The sequence below is a fragment of the Takifugu rubripes genome, chromosome 10 (genome assembly GCF_901000725.2).
Source record: "Takifugu rubripes chromosome 10, fTakRub1.2, whole genome shotgun sequence".
Lineage (NCBI taxonomy): Eukaryota > Metazoa > Chordata > Actinopteri > Tetraodontiformes > Tetraodontidae > Takifugu > Takifugu rubripes.
In genome coordinates, this window is record NC_042294.1 from 10,709,680 (window position 1) to 10,730,557 (window position 20,878).

At 50.8% G+C, this 20,878-nt stretch overlaps 1 protein-coding gene across 4 annotated transcripts in view; it reads right to left on the reverse strand.

Moving 5' to 3' along the window:
• drosha (drosha ribonuclease III) overlaps positions 1-20,878 on the reverse strand; it is a 50,377-nt gene that overhangs the window by 14,853 nt on the left and 14,646 nt on the right. For all 4 annotated transcript variants that reach the window (XM_029842604.1, XM_029842603.1, XM_029842606.1 and 1 more), the window contains exons 17-23: positions 19,843-19,950; positions 14,447-14,585; positions 14,277-14,337; positions 14,067-14,126; positions 11,894-11,993; positions 9,723-9,825; positions 3,993-4,063 (exon numbers count right to left, since the gene is read on the reverse strand). In XM_029842604.1, coding sequence (XP_029698464.1) covers positions 3,993-4,063; positions 9,723-9,825; positions 11,894-11,993; positions 14,067-14,126; positions 14,277-14,337; positions 14,447-14,585; positions 19,843-19,950 — 642 coding nt within the window. The remainder of the gene's footprint in view (positions 1-3,992; positions 4,064-9,722; positions 9,826-11,893; positions 11,994-14,066; positions 14,127-14,276; positions 14,338-14,446; positions 14,586-19,842; positions 19,951-20,878) is intronic.

Below are 20,878 nucleotides of genomic sequence, written 5' to 3' on the forward strand. Positions count from 1 at the left end.
GGCGCTTTCACATCGGGGAGGTGAAAAGTGGCTGCGAGAACAAATGTGTGGAAGTCAAGAAAGTTTAGGGAAAAAATAAGAGTCAAGCGCAGGTTATCAACACCTTCTGTAAGACTTCCAGAAACTTTAGTGCGTCTCTGCTCAGCTTTAGAATATCACTTTAGCTCTTCACAAAGGTTCCTGAACCTCTAATCAGAGTCGGAATATTTATGATTGGCTAAACACACTCGGCATTTAATTATAGCTGCCTGCTGCTGGAGGCTAAACAGTTTACGTCTTAATTGGAGGGTTTGTTTCCAGATGGGTGAAGACGCTGTGGACAGATGGACCGAGGAGGTGGTGAAGGCCCTTTTAAAGGCCTACCTGGATGAAACAGCCCGTCCACGCGGGAGAAGCTAAATGATCGTTAGCTTTCATTCAGGGGAGATTAGCAATGATCCAGTGATTCTTTTGCAGCATTCATCCCAAACTTTGTTCTTAGTGGCTGAACTGGTTTCATGTGGGGAACCGGTAACCGTGCATCAGCATCTCAGTCCCTCATCGTCAACACTAACCGTGGCGCCGCCCTGCTGTGGCACGCGTCGCTGCACCGCCACTGATTACCGCGGCGCCGCGGGCTGCCAATCAATCCATCCGCGTGGTCGTGCAGCGGAGAGATCGAGGAAAGATCGATGGAGACGTGAAAGGAGCTTCGACCTGAGGCTTCTGCTGCAGTTTTCCAGGTCACCCTCCAAAACTGGGAATCCGTCAGTCTGGATTTATGCTCTCTCAACGATTTGGGGTGGGTTAGATTTACTTTTCCCTATATTCCGTTGGGATCTTTAACGGCCGAATGGAAAAGAAAAGAAGACCCCGACCAGAAAGGTTTGTTCGAGATTCTTAATTCCGTCAGAAGTTTGCCGATGTGGTGATGTTGTACTCGAGTGAGGGGGGGGTTGACTGGTGGAGGACGGAGGAAGGAAAAATAACATACATTCCAATCAAGAATATGAGACCGTCTTTAAGTGTTCCAGGAAGTCCTAATCAATGATATCGGATGATCAAAAACACTTCACACGTGCGGATTAAAGCCTCTGTTTGATGGCTGCTGCAGAAGAATGAGAGGAGACGGATGAAGCTAAAGTGAGTGGCCGTCCCAGCGCCATGGTGACCGTCTCTGTTGTCAAAGCAACCCTTGTTACGCGTCAACGACGCAGCGCGGATTAAAAAAGGAAAACACGAGCAACAAGTGAGGTCGTGAGCACACGTCAGTCAGGTGGGTTTGGTCCTGATGGTGGTCCTGGTCCTGGTGGTGGTCCTGGTTCTGGTGGTGGTCCTGGTCCTGGTCCTGGTGGTGGTCCTGGTCCTGGTGGTGGTCCTGGTTCTGATGGTGGTCCTGGTTCTGGTGGTGGTCCTGGTTCTGGTGGTGGTCCTGGTCCTGATGCTGGTCCTGGTCCTGATGGTGGTCCTGGTTCTGATGGTGGTCCTGGTCCTGGTGGTGGTCCTGGTCCTTATGCTGGTCCTGGTTCTGATGGTGGTCCTGGTTCTGATGGTGGTCCTGGTCCTGATGCTGGTCCTGGTCCTGATGGTGTGATTCTTCTCATCTCATCTTTATTCATGGCAAAGAAAAACTCCCCTTTAACAGGATGAAACCTTGAGCAGGACCACCGAGGACCGGCTGAAAGGGGGGGGTCCCGATGGCAGTGTGATCCCGGTCCCGATGGCAGCACGATCCCGGTCCCGATGGCAGCGCGATCCTGGTCCTGGTGCCAGCGTGGAACAGGAACTGGATTTTGTTTAGCGAGGGAAGAACCAGACTAGGAATATCAGAAGGACCTTCTCAGTTGGTCCCTCTCATTGGGCCGGCCAGAACCTCTCCCCAACCCCCCACCAGGCCACCCGGCTGGTGTTTCTTTCTGGTCTGCGTCCATCTGTCTCCTCTCAGCTTTGTGGGACGGAGCCGCCATCAGGACGATTCAGCAGGGGAGGAGGTGAACAGCCGCGGCTATTTCCATCCTCAGCCGGCACCATTGAAAAGTTTCAAAGAGCAGAACCGAACTTCTCTTCCCCTGGGAACGGCTCCTCTAATCAATGAGCTCTCGCGTCATTCATGCTCTCTCTATATTAAGCTCAAACCTGAATTTCTATTTAAACAGCAACTAAATGTTAAAGGGGGAAGCTTTGCCTGTTAAAATGGACTCCATTCACCTCTATCGCCACCAACCGGAGGAGACATAACTAAGCTAGCCAGCACCAAAAGGTGGGAGCAGGACACCGAGTCATCCTCTCACTCACCCTTTATAACCCCATCATTTAGCAAGGCGTGCTAACCAGTTCCTCGGAGGAGGTTGGGGCTGCGCACGGGTTTCTGGACTTCTCGGGGCGGATTGCGTCACATTAGCCCGCGGCGCCGCTACACGGGTGCGTTAGAATGCGGTTGGATTTTCTTCACTCTTGTCAGGAATCTCTAATAGTAGCGGCGCTAACTTTGGTCCGCCGCCCACGCGCGTTCATCTCATCATCAATTACACCATCGCGGAAACGCGCAGCAGCGGGAAGCCTTTGCATCTAAAGCCAAACATAACCTGTTTGTTCATTATTCCCTTTTGTCTGCGAGGCAGCGGCTTTCAAACCCGCCCGCACCCACAGAAGCTGCTCCTCCGCGCTGTAAAGTTCACGATTCTCCGGCGTCTGTAGTTCCCCCCGCAGCTCCTCTCATCTAACCAAATTAACTCCTCCGATTTGAGGCTTGATAAGCGCGTATTGACATTTGTCGCAAGAGGAAGACGGAGCGTTCCGAAGCAACAATTGACGGGGGAATAGAAAAGAGGGAATTTAATCACACGTGACGGTAAATATTTGTCCCCTGAGCTGCTGTTCCCCAGAAGCCGCTCGCACCGGGGGGGCGCTCCTCGCATCGGCGGCGTTTTTCTGCGGCTCCACAACATCAGCCGCCTCTGGATTCGGCTCAAACCGGGTTTGATCGATGGAGGCTGTTGTCCCAAAGTGTGTAGGAGTCGCCGCCTGAACTTCAAACACCCCCAGCAGCCAATTAGAGAGCAGGTCTGCCGCCGCCCGCCAGACATGCAGCAAGCGCCTTAATTGATTCCCAACATTTTCTGCCAAGATAAATGCAAATACCGACGCTTTCATCAATTACTCATGCTGATCCGTCTACACACACACGCGCGCACACACACACACACACACACACAAACAGGTGTTCCGCCTGAGGCTGGCAGACCCGATGTTCCACACCACCTCCACTTCGATCCACAAATTACACCAGCCAACAAGAGCCTACATGCAGATTTCTTTGTTTCTCCATCTTATTGTTTTATCCTCACACACACGCACACACTCACGCCCACACACACACGCCACGGACGGACAATGAAGAGTCCGGCGAGCGCGGGGAGCTTTCAGGTTCTCCGCCTGGCAGAACGTCAGCATCCCGGAACGTGCAGCGCGATGCCAAAACATGCAGCTTGTGGGCTTGAAGGAATAAGAGGCAGCAGCTTGGTGGAGCTGCTACAGTTCTGCCTCCCACAGATCAAGCAGCAAAACGGAGCCGATCTGGACAAATGACCGAACGGCTGCAACAATGTCTCCAACGCCCAGTTGTCAGAGGGCCGAGGAATCGGCGCCAACGCCGCCCCCGTTTGTCGCGTTCTACTGATCGGTAACGTTAGCGTGGAGGGAGATGGTCACCGATGCTGGGACGCAAGCGGTCGACCTCACCCGCTCTGACCATCCTGGTGACCTCAGACCATCCTGGTGACCTCAGACCATCCTGGTGACCTCAGACCATACTGGTGAGCTCAGACCATCCTGGTGACCTCAGACCATACTGGTGACCACTGACCATCCTGGTGACCTCTGACCATGCTGGTGACCACTGCTACAGAAACGTGAGCAGGACCCACAGGAGGGTCTCGCTGCGCTCCTCCAACGCCATTTTTAGCTGGCGAGGAGCCAGGTATGGAGGATCCAGGACTGTGTTGTGCAGGTACCTCGCTGTTGAAGAGCAGACGGCCGAAGAGCTGCCGCGCCTCCTCCAAGCCTCCCTCCAAATACACGGCGCCTGCGGGGAGAAGAACACAATGAGGGAATCGATAATGTTTAGGTGGGTGTTTATTTACTGGAATTAAAACCGGCGCGTGACATTCCGCCCGTGCGATGATGCTTTCAACCCTTTTAATGGTTCGCAGGCAATTCAGGAACTCTCCCCTATTGAAAAATAAATAAATTCTAATTAATTGAACTCGGCAATGAGTTATAATTGCTTTATTAAGACGTAGCAGTGGAACGACCTCAGGGTTTGTGTGCAGACGCCCCCCCGTCCTGTCAAAGCCAGAGGAAGAGGCGACCAAGGTCTCCTAAACGTCACGCTTGACTTTTAGAATGTCACAACGCGTCTCTGTCACATAACGAGGGACGGGAATAAGGAAAGAGACGAGCGCATCCACAGCAGCGCACGTTGACCGCCGCTCAGGAGGAGGCAAGAAGATCTGGCGTGGGGGGAGCGTACGAGCCGCCCGTCAGCCCGTCAAGGTCGGCGTAAAAGCGCCTAAAACCAAGGTTTCCTCCTCACCGCCGCCACACTTGGCTTCTTCACATTTAATTAAAGAGAAGCGTGCAAAAGACCGACCTTGACGGGTTCCGCAACGTCCATCATCGGGTGGCTTATGTCAACTGAATATCAGGGCTTTTTTGGTGACAGCTCTGAATTCTGACTTTTTAATCTTACAAGACGCTCAACAAAGAGAAAATGCAACAATTGGTGTTCAGCTAAATGTCAGTGGAACCATCGTGGGGCCTTTAAGGAGCCTGGAGCATTCAGCCCAACACAGGGTGGCTCATTTAGCTCCAAATCCAATAACCACCTGCCAAATTGGGTAGGCGATCACGCAGTGGCTTTTATTACGAGCATAAACGGGCGGTCCAAAGGCATAAGCTGTTTTCATGGACGCCATCAAAAACATACGAGGGATTTATGGTGTGGGGAGGGCAAACAGCTTTCAGATGGCTAACGGGCCGTTGGTACAGGCAGAGCCACAGCACTCTATCTGCTGCCCCCCGTTTTCCCGTTTTCCCGAGCGTTTCCCGTGATGAAGACTCGAAGTGGAGGGCCGGTCGCTGCAGATGTGTCAGCACAGCTGTAACCTCATACGTCGGGGCGGCGGCTCGCTGAGGGCGACCGCAGGAACGGTTCTTCACACGAGGTTCTCATCAGAGCGGATTTGTGGTTGCGATACCACAGATGGTTCTTCTGGAGACCAGCTGTTGGGGGCCGCTCCCAAAGGACCTGGGTTTGAAGCCCTCTCAGCGCTCTTATCCAGCATGTTCATGTGCGAGCGTCGAGGCTAGCGCGTGTGGGTGGAGCCGGGGGGAGGGGGACCCGGGTCTCTTCGTGTTTTGATGACATGGCAGGTTTCCGCCCAAACGACGGTCTCAGAGCTGCAGAATCTGAAACTTTTTGCTTCATATTAGATTTTTGCAAAGTTCCTCCAAGACTTCAGAGGAGCAGGTAAGCAGCAGAGCCTCCAGAGGTTTCCAAAGGTATTAAAAATCTCAAAGCAACACCTTTGGTGTCAATCAAAGGGCCCGCAGATGAAGAAACCCGGCCGTGCAGTTAATTCTAGCGAGAACGCTCTTGACAAGGCGGCTATCCGAGCAAAAAGTGTGCCCCACAGCTATCCAATCAATCGCACAACTTGCTGCAATCATTAAACGGAGATATGTGGTTCACAGAGCAGCCCCTCCCAACACACACACACACACGCACACACACACGCACACACACGCCTCCACCCTCAACCGTCACACAGCAAAGTTGGAGCTACGCCTCACGTATGCTCACCAATAGGCAAATTCCAAGCTAGCAGCTCTTCCGCTCGTCTCACTGGGAACTCTGGAGAATCAGAGCCAGAGCAGCTGGGATCCAAACTGGGCATCAGTCAGATTCCAGAGAAACGCCCATCAGCCGCGTCGCTAACTCGACTGCCGACTGGTCTCCTTCCCGCGAGGCCATCGGGTCACTGAGCAAACGCCGGCCTTCTTCACGCACATCTGGAAACCCCTGAATTCCACATGTTTGGTGTTCTTTTAACAGAATTTGGTTGTTTTCGCGTCCAAAAAACATGAAATTCCTCCCGAGCTGCTCAGTGGGGTCAGCTTGGCGTTCCTTCTGATCCGGAGGAGCCAGTGGGGGCTGTGTGGTAGAGCTGCCTGAACTCAGAGGGCAGGAGAACTTTAATGCCGTGGTTTTAGATCACTTCATGAAGCCGAACGTCATATTTATGTCATATTTATGTCATATTTCTGGTAACGGAGCTACAGAAGGACAATGGAGGAGAAGAAACATCTCTAATTAAAAACGCCTGATGAACGCGGTGACAAACGTGATCTTTGTGTGTTTGATCTGAAACCACGGGAAAAAAAGAGTCGCGACCCCCCCCACCCGCTACATTTCACAGCACAAATATGAGACACGTCAGATGGAACAACCTCAAAATAACAAAGGTTTCATCCAGTTGGAGGCGCTAATGAATCTTCACATCTGTCAGGAGTCTAATTCGGGCGGCTGCACGCCGCCGTGCTGGAGAGCAGAATTCCAATGTCTGTGGGCTTTCAGTGACCAATAAAAAGGCAGCGTCGGGGGCATATGAAACACGAGTGGCTGACAGTCGCATTAATAACCCAGAATGAATTATTCAAAAACGCTCAGGCTCTAATCCATCAAATAATATATTAAGCCATTCCCTCTCAGCTGAGCGGGACTGAAGCAGCAGACGGACAAAAGCGCCGCATTGAAGGGCAGAGAAATAAATAAAATAAACAAAACCCAAGCAGCAGAATCCACCGCAGCCGCGACAAAAGGCGGCACCGCATCAAACATCTCACTTTAAATAAAAAAATAAAGCCCAGCCAACGCCGGCGCGGCTACCGTCGCAGCAATTAACAAAGGGAGCAACGCTTGCCGGGTGAATACGGCGGCGCCATTGTGCGTGAATCTGATACTCAGCAAGTGAGAGATAATCCTTCCTCTCCATTCTTTTAACAGGAAGAGCTTAGAGAGAACCCTCACAAAGGTTCACCATCTGTATCCCCCCACGGCTGCTGGCGCCGCATAATCCACAGATCAACTGTACAAGGAAATTAGGGCCATAAAAACGAGCGGGGCTCCTTTTCTTCTCCTCTCACTTCTTTACAGAAACACTTTTCTCCAGCCAGGAAGTGAGTAGATGATGTGGCCTGAGAGGGAACCTGAGGGCAACAGCAGCGTGCACGCTCTGGCCCATAATAGTCCCGTTATCACCCAGCACTCCGCGCTTAAGCCTTGGTTATTACTTTTAATTAAAAGGCATGGACGGTTGATATTATTATTGATATAAGATACAATTATATGTTTGTTTACCAAGTTTATTATTAGTTGCAAGACTAGAGAGGAAGTGTGTAATTTCAGCTTGTCCCTGAAGATGTAATGGCGCATAATTAAAGGTGGTGTTAATCAAAAACCTGAGTTCTTCTAAAAGGGCGACACCTGTCGTCAAACCGTGCCGAAAATAAGAAACATATAATAAAACCTGCTGTCGCGGTGAGCAGGAAGTAAAAGGAATAAATGAATAATCACCGGTTAAATCAGGAATATCGAAACCCACGATGCTCTTTTGGGTCTTTGGTGAACGGGTGGAGGACGCACGAAACCTCGTGTGTGTCGGCGTGTGTGTGTGTGTGTGTGTGTGTGTGTGTGTGTGTTCTCCTGAGCTCTGCATAAACGGACCCCTTCCGCGTCGACTCGAAAACCTCAGGTCGATATGAGAAGTTGTGGTGAGCTGGAGAAGTAAAGAGCCTGAGCAAAAGTACAGTAGGCGGGGGGAGGAGTGTGTGTGTGTGTGTGTGTGTGTGGGGGGGGGGGGGGGGTGCACAGGCCAAAAGAGCCCAAATGAGAATGGCCCGGTCCAGGAGAAGTTAATGACGGAGGGGATCAGAAAAGCAAAATTTCCATTCAACACTTTGAATTATTCAGGGTTGCAGGGCACACATTTGCATTGCCGATGCCTTTGCTTCCCTCTCCCCCCTCCCCCTCTCCCTCTGCCCATTCCTCCCCCCACCCTCTCCACCCCCCCCCCTCCATTCCCCCACCCTCTCCCCCTACATTCCTCCACTCTCTTTCCCCCTCTCTCTAGCAGGAGAATGGCCCTGCCTTAGGGTTTGGGAGATATTCCGGGGCCCAGCGGGGGGGTTGGGGGGGCTTCGCCCATGCAGAGCAGGAGTTTATCTGCCATTCCCAACAAAGCCGGGTTCAAGAGTCAGAGAAACAAATAAAAACACAGGTCAGGAAAGACGCAGAAGTCTGCCGGGGCTCACAAACGTGTTCTATCAGCGCTTCCTGAGAGAAGGAGCCATTGGAATTCATCCGCACGCTCCGGAAAGGAGGAAAAAAAACTGTATTAAGATGGAAAAAATAAATAAATAAATAAAAAAGGGACGGCGGCTTCAGAGAAGGCGGCTGCGAGCGCCCGCTGCTTTTTCAAAAGTGCTTTCTGACACCGCTGTCAGATGAAGCGACGTCGTGCGTGCGGCCGTATCGCGGCGCCCGTGAAGGGGCGTGAAAGGATGAGTCATCGTCTCCGTGACATGTTTTCCACCGAATAACAGAAGAGGAGGGCGAACAGGCGGCGACTCAAAGAGACGCCAGGCGAGGGCGGGGACGCGGCGAAGTCTCGGGGAACAGACGGGGGAGCGTCACGCCGCTTTGTCAACGCCGACTCTGAGCGAGTCTCTCCACAACAACGGCGAACTGAAAAATCCCAGGATTCACTGGGTCGGCGCGGCGGAATTCACCGAGTAAAAGGGGAATTTTGGAAACGATGAGCCGGTTTCTAAAATCACAATGAGGATTTGCGATCAGGAGTTCGGGATGTGGGACAGATGTTTCCGAAAAGTGGCCGGAACTGTCGTCTGCCCTGGAAAACTCGTGTTTCCTCATTTGTTCTCATGAATAGTTTTCAGATTCATCAACTTGTTAGATGTCAACCTGATTTATTGATGAGTTTACAACAACAGCGTGTGTGTGTGTGTGTGTGTGTGTGTGTGTGATCCTGGTTTATTCATCACATTTGAAACGTGAGCAGAGAAGAAGAAAGGCGCCCCCCCGCTGTCACGGAATCTGCTGCCTCCACGGAGAGCCGTGGGACAGGAGAGATTACCGCTCCCATCTCTGCCGATAATGAACAAGTGGGGGGGGGGGCAGTCAGCACTTTTCCCCCAGCGTGGAGAAGATCTTTAATGCCCCCCCCCCATTTTTTGTGTCTTCGGGGAACTCGCAAAAGATGGCTGAACTGGTTCAATCAAGATGGTGATAAGATGTGGAAAGCTGCCGAGTCTGCAGCTCTCCGGGGGGGAGGCTCGGATTAGCCCCTCTGTGGGGTCCGACCGATCGGGTACTGGGGGGGGGGGGGGGGGGGGGGGGGCTGCAACAGTGTGCCGGTGTCACACATTTGCCCACTCTGTGACCAAATGGTGATAAATAACATTCCTTAAATCTGGGCTCAACGAGGAGATCCCGGAATCTGGGAGCAGAATAATAACCTATAATACTAATAACTGAACAGAACTTTAACACTAAATCTCTGTTTTTTAGCAGAAGAGATGAAATAAATGATGCTCGACCCGCCCGGGCTGCAGCCGGTCCTACACCCGCTTCACCCTGGATGGGATCCAAAGTGGCGCCTCACCTATCAGAGCCTCGAAGCAGTTGGCCATGGCGTGACGCAGGTCCGACTCGCGGCAAAGGTCCGGCCCGTGAGCGTAGAGCATGAAGCGATCCAGCTCCAGTTTCTGCAAGAGACGGAACACACGCTCGTCACCGACGCCTCGCTAACGGGCTCCGGAACACTTCCCATTCTGTGCATTTTCAAAGGAATTCGGCGGGAAAGCGTCTGGATTGAGTTTGTCTCTTTAGCCCCTTTAATGCTCGGGGGAATCGAGGAGCCTGTTCTCTGGAAGCCCGGCTCCACGGCGCTGACAGATGTGCTCGCGTGGCGTCCAGCTGTGGTAAAGGAAAGGAAAACTTGGAATTTAAGTTAGATTTAAGCTAAAAAGCAGTTTTCCTGCGGGTATTTATGCCCGAAGCTGCACCAATCTCCAAAGTTAAACACTCCAGTTTATTGTTTGCCGTATTCCTCATTTCGGGGTTTAATGGCATTTGTTCGGACACCAAAACAGGAAGTTTAATCTCAGGACTTGTGCTTTTCTCAGGTGTCTCTTTTTTCATGATTTATAGAGCCGAGCAGTCGCAGCGCCGGTTTCCCAGTGGGATCAATAAAGCGCTCCTGCCGCCTCCGTAAAAACTTTATTGTCCTTTTAATATGCTGGAAGTTGTGTTGTTGTTGTTGTCTGCTGATGAGGCCTCATAAGGCCCGCGGAGACAGTTTGTGTGCTGAACTGATCCGAAACACTTCACCTGTGATTAGAGACGGAGGACGAGGTGTTTGGGGAGATGCGTGAGAGGAAAGTGGATCAAGAACTCCCCAAACTGACCCACAACCAGGAAGAGCAACAACAGCCGGGTGACCGGGCTTCTCGTCAGCGCCATAATTAAATTCCACCGCAGCCTGATGATGTGCAGTATTGGCTAGATATCACAGAGGTTTGCTCTTTTAGTCTGACAATCCTGGAACGCGGTGAAGGCAGCGTGACTTTGATTAGCCTCTGATGTCGTGCAGCTTTATGCTAGCTGCGCCTGTTCTCCAGTCACGACAGACAAGGAGGCGAAAACGGGGGGGGGGAAAAACAACGATCAGTCATTTTGTCATGACAGAAATCATTAAAGAAATATTGTGCAGATGTTCAAACGCAACAAACACCATGAAAGCTAAAGAAAAAAAAGAGGCTCCGCTTCCTTTGAATGATTCAGCACCCCCTAGTGGCGATCTACGGGAACACATGATAAACTCTACTGTGATGAAGGAAGGAGACACATTAAGGGAAGGGAGAGCACAAGTGAAATCTGTTAGTAGAACTTGTTCAAGAGGTGGATGAGTCCTCACAGCCAAGTCACAATCACCCAACTTGACTGGCAGAGCACCACAACCAAGACGGCGAGGGTGCCGTTTAATTACGGCTGCTAACTGTCGGTGGTATCCCACCTCCTGCGACGGCGCGCGCACATTAAAACACAATTCAAAAATACTCCAACTCAGAGGGAAGCCGTTCCCACTTTCATGCCTTCCGACTGAAGTGGCGGATTGTTGCCGTTGCTCTCCCAGAGATGTTTTTTTTGAAATATAATTGCGAGTGTTCTTCAGCAGAAGGGTTTAGAGGAGCCTGGTAAACAACTTGGCAACGTCAAACACTGTATCACACTCGCTTTAGCGCGAGCGGCAAATTGAAACAAGCCAAACTGCTGCACAGCGCTAATGCAGATGCGAGCGGCTGCATCTTTGTATTCAGCGGGGAGCAACATGAAAGATTGGAGTTTTTAATTGCTTTCTCCACATCACGGGATGATTATTGTTGTGTTCTTTGCAAACCTGCCAGCGAGTGAGAGCCGGCTGTACTACGCTGCCAGCACGAGGCGAGGGATGGGTGGTGGGGGGGGGCAGTGATAACAGGAAATGGAGAGTGTTTCAGGAAGACCTCCAGGGGCCCACCCGGACCCCAGCTGTACTAGTCTGGTCCTCCAAAACAACAACCTTTTAACTCCAATTACAAACCTGAGGGGGTGAAAAAAAAAATGGAAGGGATGACAGAAACGGGGGAAAATTACACTTTTCCCTCGTGCCCCCTTAGAGAGAAGCTGAGTCATAACGGCGGGACTGGAAACAATAACATCATCTCAAACGGGTTCACCTGTCAGACCCTGCAGCCCCCCCCCCCCCTGCAACAACAACAGAGGTGTGTTTACCTTGGCCAGCATGGCCAAGTGCTGGTTCTGAACAATGGCGGTTCTGTAGGTTGCCAAGCCGCCCTCCTCCAAACTGGGAAACAGGTAGTACAAGTGCACGCTGCCGACAGAGAGAGAGAGAGAGAGAGAGTTCATTAGAGATTTACCACGAATCTTCGCTTCTTTTCTCCTTACAATCAAAGGTCAATCAATTCATGCGTTTTTAATTAACGGGCTCCTTGACGACGGCCGCGCAAGAATCCCAGGAACATCTGGAAATCCCTGGCTGCCTCCCGGCCCGAGCGACGCACGAAATTGTTTTGGGATGATGACACCGGGTGAAAGCGCAGACAGACACAAGATGAAAATGAAAACTATTTTCAGAACGAGACGCAAAGGCCTGAAACGTGCAGAGAGCCGGGGGGCGTGGCTGCGCGATGGTTGTAGGCGCTGAAGTAAAAATACACCTGCGCTGAGCCAGTGTGACTCACGAGTGCTCGTGATCTGGCTCACTAGTTCTGGCTCACATCCATTCTGTCGGCGGTGGCGTTGGCTAACATGTTAGCATCACCAGTCCACCAACATTAATTAGCCTGATGGAGAAGGAGGCTGTTTAACACAGTGTTTTTCAAACGTTGCTGCGGCGGCGTGAACATTCTGTTAGCCTCCGCGTTCGTGTGCACCGTCGGCTATCAACACCTGAATTTACACCTTAAAAATCAACTTCTGGAGGCAGCAAAATTGTTCATAGGATAAAATGCAAATGTTATTCTAGACTGAGCTGAGGTTTCGGATTTAATGAGGCCCCTGAGCCCAAAAACAATGAGAATGCTTAATGAAGAAAAGTGAAGTGTCTAACACGCACAAAGAAAATGATCAGTTATTTATTTCATGCTGTCTCTTCCTGCATCTACAATTGATCACCAGGAGCAAAAAAACCCGGATCGCTGTTGTTCCCAGGTCTGTGCGGAAACCTTCAGCAGCGCCACAGCTGGATTCTGGGGGAGCAGGTTGTGTTTTCATTATGATCCGCCGGCTCCTGAACGCCACCGTATCATTTGATTTCATTGAAATGAAAAGCAATTTGTTTAATTCACTCATTTCTAATCAAAGCAAAAGCAGGGAAGCAGGTGGTGTTTCCATTCCGTTCTCCAAACATTCCCCAAAGCACCTGACTTTTCTTTTGGGTTATTTTTCCAAAAATGAGTGAATGGAGGAACGAGTGTCAGTCAACCACTCAGCTTACCTCAGGTGAGTAATGAGGCGCGTGTTGGCACCAATTTGGATCTATTTTTTTGCCCAAAAATCCCCGCTCTGATCACGACCTGCCCAGCCTTCAACCGCTAAATCCCTGCACTCTCTGCTCAAACGGGCAAAATATTCTGCTGGCCTCTGAGGGCGAACGTGTCTACTGGAGGTCCACCAGACGAGCTGGATGGATCTGCTGTACCTATTTAACTGGACAAGAGGCTGATAAATAATTCAGGAGGCCAGAGTGTAGGCCAAACGTGTCCCGTCAGACGCTAACAATCAAATAAGAAAGCCCAAGGAGGGAGGGGGTAACAACACGCCCGGAGATATCCAGAGGAGCAGAGGCTAACCACCTCCTTTGTAACACTGTATAAGGAGCTGAACCAGTGTCCTGTGCAACCCAGTGTCACTTCCCATTAAGGTTTAATCCTGCTCTTGAATGTTCAGTGTTGTGGAAGCTTTAGCTTCGAGGGCTGCGAATTACATTTGGGTAGCAGAAGTTACGCTGTTGGGCAAATGGAAATGAGCTTTAAAAAAAATTCAATTCTCTTCCAGGAGCAACCTTTTCTTTCTGCGTGTTTGGGTCTAGTAAAGCCCACGTCCTACTACACAGGGGTGGGCACTTTCTTTCAGAACGCTAATAATAGCTCCGTGTAATTAGCAGCAATGTAAGCTAAGTGCTGGGCAGCGTGTCCACGCACTCCTGGAGTCACTAACGGAGGCTGTAGCCCAGACAGCTAATTGCAAGTTGTCATGGAGATTTTCAAGTCATTAAAGAGGAGGTAAAGGGGGAGAAAATATTACCAATTACCAGTACATCACTGTCTAGAGCGTGGTGGTGACTGACGCCGACAGACAGGAGCGGCCGTGAGCGGGGGGGCAGAGATGTAGTCGGCTTCAATTAGCGGCCGCGTCTATCAAAGGAGCGTGCGTGTTTTCTCACCTGGTGAGGAACTCGACGACGGCGTCACCCAGGAACTCCAGCCTCTCGTTGTGATTGATCCTGGGGTGGAGGGGGGGGGAGAGATTTGAGGTTAGATGAAGAAGCAGTGAGGAAGATCAGAGCGTACCAGCAGCTCAGGTTGGGTCAGAAAAAAAGAAATAAATCAACGTAAACTCTAAACGAGCTCGTTTTCCCAGTTTACCGCCATACCTGGAGGGAGAGGGGTCGTCCTGTCCCAGGCGGGACATGATGTTGATCAAAGTGTTGATGCCTGAAGAAAAAAAAAAGAAAAAAAAAAGCCCCAGGAAGCCAGGGGGCGGAGTCAGATGGGAGTGGGTGTGGCCATATTAGAGGTAAATGGCTGAACAGAAATCACGCACCCTTCTTCCTCATGTACATGTGGTGGACTTTTCTGTCCCCGTACTTGGGCTGGCGGATGCCACAGTTGGAGAGGGAGTTGCGGGCGTGGTCGGGGTTCATGCCGAAGTTGAGGTGATGGCTGGGGTGCGTCATGGCGAGCTGGGGGGGGGGGGCAAAGTCAGCCATAAGGAGACAGAAAAGGACAGTTAATGACATCATGGCTGGAGATGTACGTTTCTATAAATGTATATTGTCGACATAAAAGCAACAGAAAAGAAGACTCAGCAGGGTGCAGCACTTTTAATTACTCTTTAATCTTTCCAAAAAGTGATTAAACTTAAAATATTCTATCTGTAATGATCCACAACATCTCAGAATTCAAAGCTTTTACGAGCGCGCCATCGGGGGACCGTGAATGTGCGGCGTTCTGCCGCAGACCCTGTTGCTTTCTGTGGTTTGGTGCCACAGATGGAGACGTTACACCAGCATTGACTCCATGCAGACGAGCGATTGGAGCACTTTGAGATTATCCTGCAACTTCTTTAAATGATTCTCCTCGGATATTCGTTTCAGAAAATAACTATTAAGCCGATTCCTGATCACGTTAAATGTTCCCTGAATGTGTGTTCGACAGCCTTTTACGCCAGCGCCCAGCATTTCGCCTTCTCTGCTGTAGATCAAACTCCAGGAAGGGATCTGAGCGTGCCTGCAGGCCTGACATTTGCATAGATAATTTGGACAACACGGATGGTTTCGGCCCCGCTGAGCTGTGAAGACGGACGCCGCTCTCACGCCTCCAGAGGGTCGTCTCGGGACATTTTCCCTGGCTTCTCCGGCGTTCGCAGCCACGTTGGTGGTCTCCGTTTGTTGGCTATTGTGGCCAAACTCCTTAAACTCGTCAGGTGTTTGTTTGTTGGAGGTTTAATCAGCGAGTTTGTGGGCCAAGAGTTGGTTTTTCACGAGTCCTCTTGATAAATGAGGGTAGAATTTCTAGTTTTGTTACTTTTATTAGCTGAAATAAGTTCTTTTGTGGTCTTTCGTTGTCTGACTGCTGAGTTCTCTCCTCAGATTCGAAGATTTATTGTCAAATCTGTTCAACTATTGTGATGCTGGGAACCACTTTAGGATTAGAAACAAATGAGATGCAGTAAGTGAAGTGTCACGTGTGAATATTAGAGCGGGGCCTCATAAATTAAAGCTGAAACTCTGCGTTACATTATGTTTTAAACTGGTTTTGATGGTGGAGGTCTGGACAGAATTAATGGAATATCAATTTTCAATCTCAGCTTCCAACAGTGATTTATGAAGTCTGGATGGTTTCGGTGTTTGTTTTTGCGCTCAGTAAATTCCCTGTTTTCCTTCAGTAAATAATATTTGTGACCAGGCTTATCAGTCAGGAAGGTCAGCCAGGATGACCCCTGACCCTGAGAAGGAACCCCCGCTGAGCCATTCAGGCGTGATCACCGATAACGGTGGTTCAGGAAGCAGAGCAACGGCTCTGGTTGTGTCAAAACTAATAACTGAAGCTTTCAAAGCTGCACAGAAAACCTGCAGGAAGCAGACGAGTCAACATCCAGCCAGAGCGAGGAGAGGACACAAACTGGCCGTCCTGGGAAGACGAGCACGCCGGAACATTTCCAACTTACTCAGGTAAAAAAGAAAGAAAGCAAAGATAGGACTCGGTAGGACGTGTCAGGCTTTTATCAATTTTATAGTAGGAGGATCTTGATCTGAGCGCAGGAGGGAGAAACCTGAAGAAGCTGCGGCTACTCCCCCCTGCCAGGTTTACTTTTCAAAAAGCTTGTCTCTTTTCAGCCGACTTCAAATCCATTTCAAGCTCCAATGAGATATAAATCTAAAAAGGAGACAGAGAGCTTTCAATATTTATAGTTGCTCGGGAGGCCGTCGGCTTTGGAGCCCCGAACACATCAGCGGCGGCGGTGCTTGAACTTGTTTGTTCGGGGGGGGGAGTCAGAGAGGGGGAAAAAAAACAGTTATTTGACATGACACGAGCACAAATCTAGCAATTTTCAGGCCATGCTGAAAGTTCGATAAAATACAAATATAAAACAAGAACTAACGCCATGTGTGCATTCCCTTTCACCCCCCCCCCCGTGGTGCAACATCAGACAGGCGGCCCGAACGGGAACTCCGGAGCAAACAAATCAAGCACAATGCAGCAGTCGCTCCGAACCCACTGCAGGTCGGGGCCAGTTCAGGACGGCGTCCAGCAGCAGCAGCCGCGTCTTATCAGCCCGCTCAGCGGAGACGGTGGACGTCTGTGTCTGTCGCCGCTGACAACACGGCGGCGCGGGAACTCAGACTTGGCAACCGCCGCTCGCTCGACCGCCTTTGGCAAAACGGGAGTAAACATCATCGCTCAGAGGAGAGCGGCGGGCCAGGCGGGGAAGAGAGGCAGCGCCGCAGCGTGAAGGAGAGAACATCTATCCTGCAGGAGCCGAAGATTCAGAAGCAAATAAAAGCCCGGCGGCTAAAACCGAGCTGAACTTCCATCTTCAGTTAGCTTATGGAAACGCCCCCTTTTCCTCAACCTGTTGCGTCACCTAATAGCCGAGCCTCTGCAGGCGTCCGTTATCCAGCATTAAGACGTCACACATTTGAGCCACTTCTGAATCAAAACGTTTGCAAATGCCGGCGAACATATTCGGGCCGGCTCAGAGGGAAACGGACCGACGCCTCCATGACACAGCGGGTCCGTACACAATGGCGGACAAAGGGAATCAAAACGCCCGACGCTGGGCGCTGATTGACAGCCTGGTTCGCGGGGGCGTGCAAACAAAAGCCCGCGATACCGGAGCCGGGGCTGAGGGCTTGTACGGTTAAATTATTTAGATGCTCCGTGATGCCTCTCATTCTGTCAGCATGGGTCAAAAGTGAGGAACGGGGATGAGTCAACAGGGGGTGGGAGGATTACGAGGGTCTGCTGGATGGGGGAGCGCGTGGCGAGCGTGCAGCCTCCCCCTCCCCAGCCCCCGAGTTTAAATGTTAAATGTTTAACAGGGAGGCTCTCAGAAGAGGGGCTTCAAAGGACGGAGGCTCCACTGGAGGTGGGGGGTGGGGGGTGGCTCTGGCTCCCAGCATCGCACTGTCATTCAGCAGAAACAGGCACTGCAACGTTTTTACCGACTGGCTGCAGTTTAAACTCCCAACGCCGACAACAAACGTTGTCGGTGCAGTTTTTATTTACCGACGGCTTTAAACCATTGCAGAGAATCGGCAGCGATTCCGCACGGACCAGCGCGCCAGTTTTCCACATGACCGGCTGCCTGCGTCTCTTCCGAGGAAAACGTGGAGAAAAGGGGAATAAATTCTCATTTAATGGGAGTACAGCTCATTACACTTTATAGCTGAAGCCAAAGTTCTGCTCTGAGAGGGACACATGGAGCTGCCCAAGCCGAGTCTCCTCACTTCCTCTCTAAAAATACTCCTTCAAGTATGACTAACGCCAGTTTTACCACATTAGGATGCTGCAAAAATAAACACGCGGTACATTAGCATTGATCTAATTACATCTAATATATCAGGAAATCACGGTGAATGGAGGAAAAGGCGCAGAGGCCGCCGCCCAGTGGCCGAAACTACACACAGCTCGAGTAGCTCAAGGTAAAAATGGCGAGAAATCATCGATAAGGTGGACACACGCGGGTTTGGTCACCTCAATGGTGTTTTTAAGAGCAGAAATCACCAAATATTTTTAGAAAAAAAGATCTCTCATGTTCGCCTAATGAATGAAGACTTTCTATTCCATGCTATTCAAAACACTGAATACTCCAACCTTTGTCAAAGTCAAGCTTTAGCTTTCATTTAATAAAACATTCATCTTATTTTAACAGCCGACCCGTAGCCGGAGCCTTGATGGGCATTTGTTGAATCCGGCACTACAGCCGAGATGAATTAATTCGCAGCACACAAACCTGATATCAAAGAACACTTCGCTTACAATATCATCAAAGTGTGTACCATTTTCTCTCCTGCTGGAAATGGAAAGAGCGCCACTGGAAAATATTCAACCCATTAAATGTGATCATCCCATCAGAGCGAAGGCAAATGGGAACCGGTGGCGGACGTGAAATCAGTTCTCAATCGGGCAGGGCTGTTTGAACAAGCACCATTGCCCTCCTGCCGCTGCTCTGTCCAAACCAATCTGGGTGGAAAACGTGCGTGCATGCATGCACGTGCATGTCTGCATGCGCGCGCGTGTGTGTGTGTGTGTGTGTGTGCAGTCAAGCGGGGAGGAAAGGTGCTGTGAAACCCGGCAATGATAACTTCAGACCCGGGCCATTTTAGCAACGGCGGCGGCTAACTGCCGACAGCCCTGACTTCGCCCAGACGCCTCAGAGGACGGAGCTGCGGCGTAGACGTGCACGTCAGAGCCCGACTGGGGGAAAAGCAACTGAATAAACAATATCTGATTTCAATTTCTTAACCTGGCTTTGAATAATGGCTACCCGAGCCTATTATTACAGCACCTGAGGTCTAAATGAAAATTAATGATCGATGATGACGAATGCATGAGTGAAGCTTTCGCACTCAGCTTGATGCCAGCGGAGATTAAAATTAATGCAGCCATGGAAATGAGTATTGATGACCTGAGTGAAAGGATCCCAAACCTGACCTCACATCCAACAAGGCGCCGCCACAGCCGCTGAATTAAGCGTATGAAATGCTAACGCGCAGGAACGGCTCTGAAGTTCGGCGCCTCCTCCGTGACGGGCCTGCGACTCGTTGTCAGTCGGCCCCGCAGCAGGCGGCCCCTCCTCGTTAGCTCGTGACGAAGGCTCGTGATTAGACGAGCGGCGGTGAGGCCGATGGCTGGTCGATGCCAGCAATTCCGGCACATAAACACACGTAGCCTTGGGCATCTCGATGCATCCTTCCACCTTTTAAACTATGAATAGGCTACATCAAATTGATTTCTAATGTATCACGTTATGACAGCTCTTCAATATTGCTGGAGGCAGCCGGGGGGGGCTTATTCTGAGCGGCTCCGGGCTGAGGAGCTGACAGGGAAGGGCAGGCATTATGGGAGAGGCTGTTGTTGTCCTGTCTGCTGTTGCTGGGGCTCAGAACTGGACCAGAGATCTGACTCAGGTCTGAGTGTGTTGTTTACCTCAGCTGACTCTCCAGCCCGTCGTTCCAACCGAACCATCCCAGCAGAGGCGGAATGGGCATAGTAATGAGGCCAAACACTAACCACCTGCATCTCACAGGAAGTGCCTGCCCAAAATGCATTTATATGCAGCTATCTCCGCCTTTCCTAAAAGACCAGTAGGGATTTGTCGACCCGGATCCATCTGGTTAGTTATCAGCTATGCCAGCCTTTAAATAATGCAGCTGGATTCAGGGCAGAGGCACATCAGCCTGGAAGTAGGCAGCTGCCATGACTCTGTCTTACCTGTAGGAGGCAGCGCTCCGTGAAGACGTAGCCGATGAGCTGATCCAGGTGCATCAGACACTGGTGGTATCGAATATGATGGGTGAGGACGGGCAGCATCATGGCGTGCTGTGGAGGAAAGGCAAGAGAGGGGGGGGTAAACACGGGAACGGGGAGCGGGAAGAAGGAGAGTGACAGGAATGAGTTCAGAGGGAGAACGTGATAGAGATTAAAAAGAGAGAAAGAAGGCTGATAGAGGGACTACAGAAGGAGAAATCAATCAGCCAGTCATTATTTATTAAGTGCTACTCTGCGACGGGGAGATGAAATAATCAAAAACCCGATGGCGGCGCCGTGAGCGGGAGCGATGGAGGCTCACAGCTGGACGGGAACGTCAGATCGAAGCCCATTCCTATATGTTGACACACTCACATGCTGGACAAACACTGACAGCCCCCCCCCCCCATGACCCTTATAAAGTTTAAAAGAAAAATCAGAGTCTAACACTGAGGAGGAAAGAAGGAGGAAAAATGACAGTCGCAGCCGATCTGCCAAATCATTGGCGGCATCTTATCAAGTGGGAGAGAAACTGTAGCAAAGGCTGCTGTGCACATTAACCCCGTGCAACCACACGAGAGCAGAGGGAGCCATGTGTGTTTTAATTAATGCTGCTGAGGAAGGGGAGCCTGAGAGCCGGCAGGCTACAAGTGGCGCTGCCATGCAGCCCTGGGGCCGTCATGGGGGCTGTGGTGACACCGTCCTCAGGCCTTGTTAAGCAGCCAATTAACAAAGCCGGGCCCTGGTCATGTCAACAGCTCCTAACCTGTTCTGATGACAGCTGGGGACTCAGTGTGTGTGTGTGGGTAAAGAGGTGGGGCAACGCCTTGTTAGACCTGATGCCGAGGTAATTAAAAGGTAGGAAATCTCTAATATGATGTCACGGATGTCATTTGACCAGTTTGTTAACCAGAAGTCAGAATGTGTTGTTTTAACAAGAAAAGTGCGGCGCACCACCTCCTGACAATGTGGTCATTAAATTGAAATAGTCATAACTAGG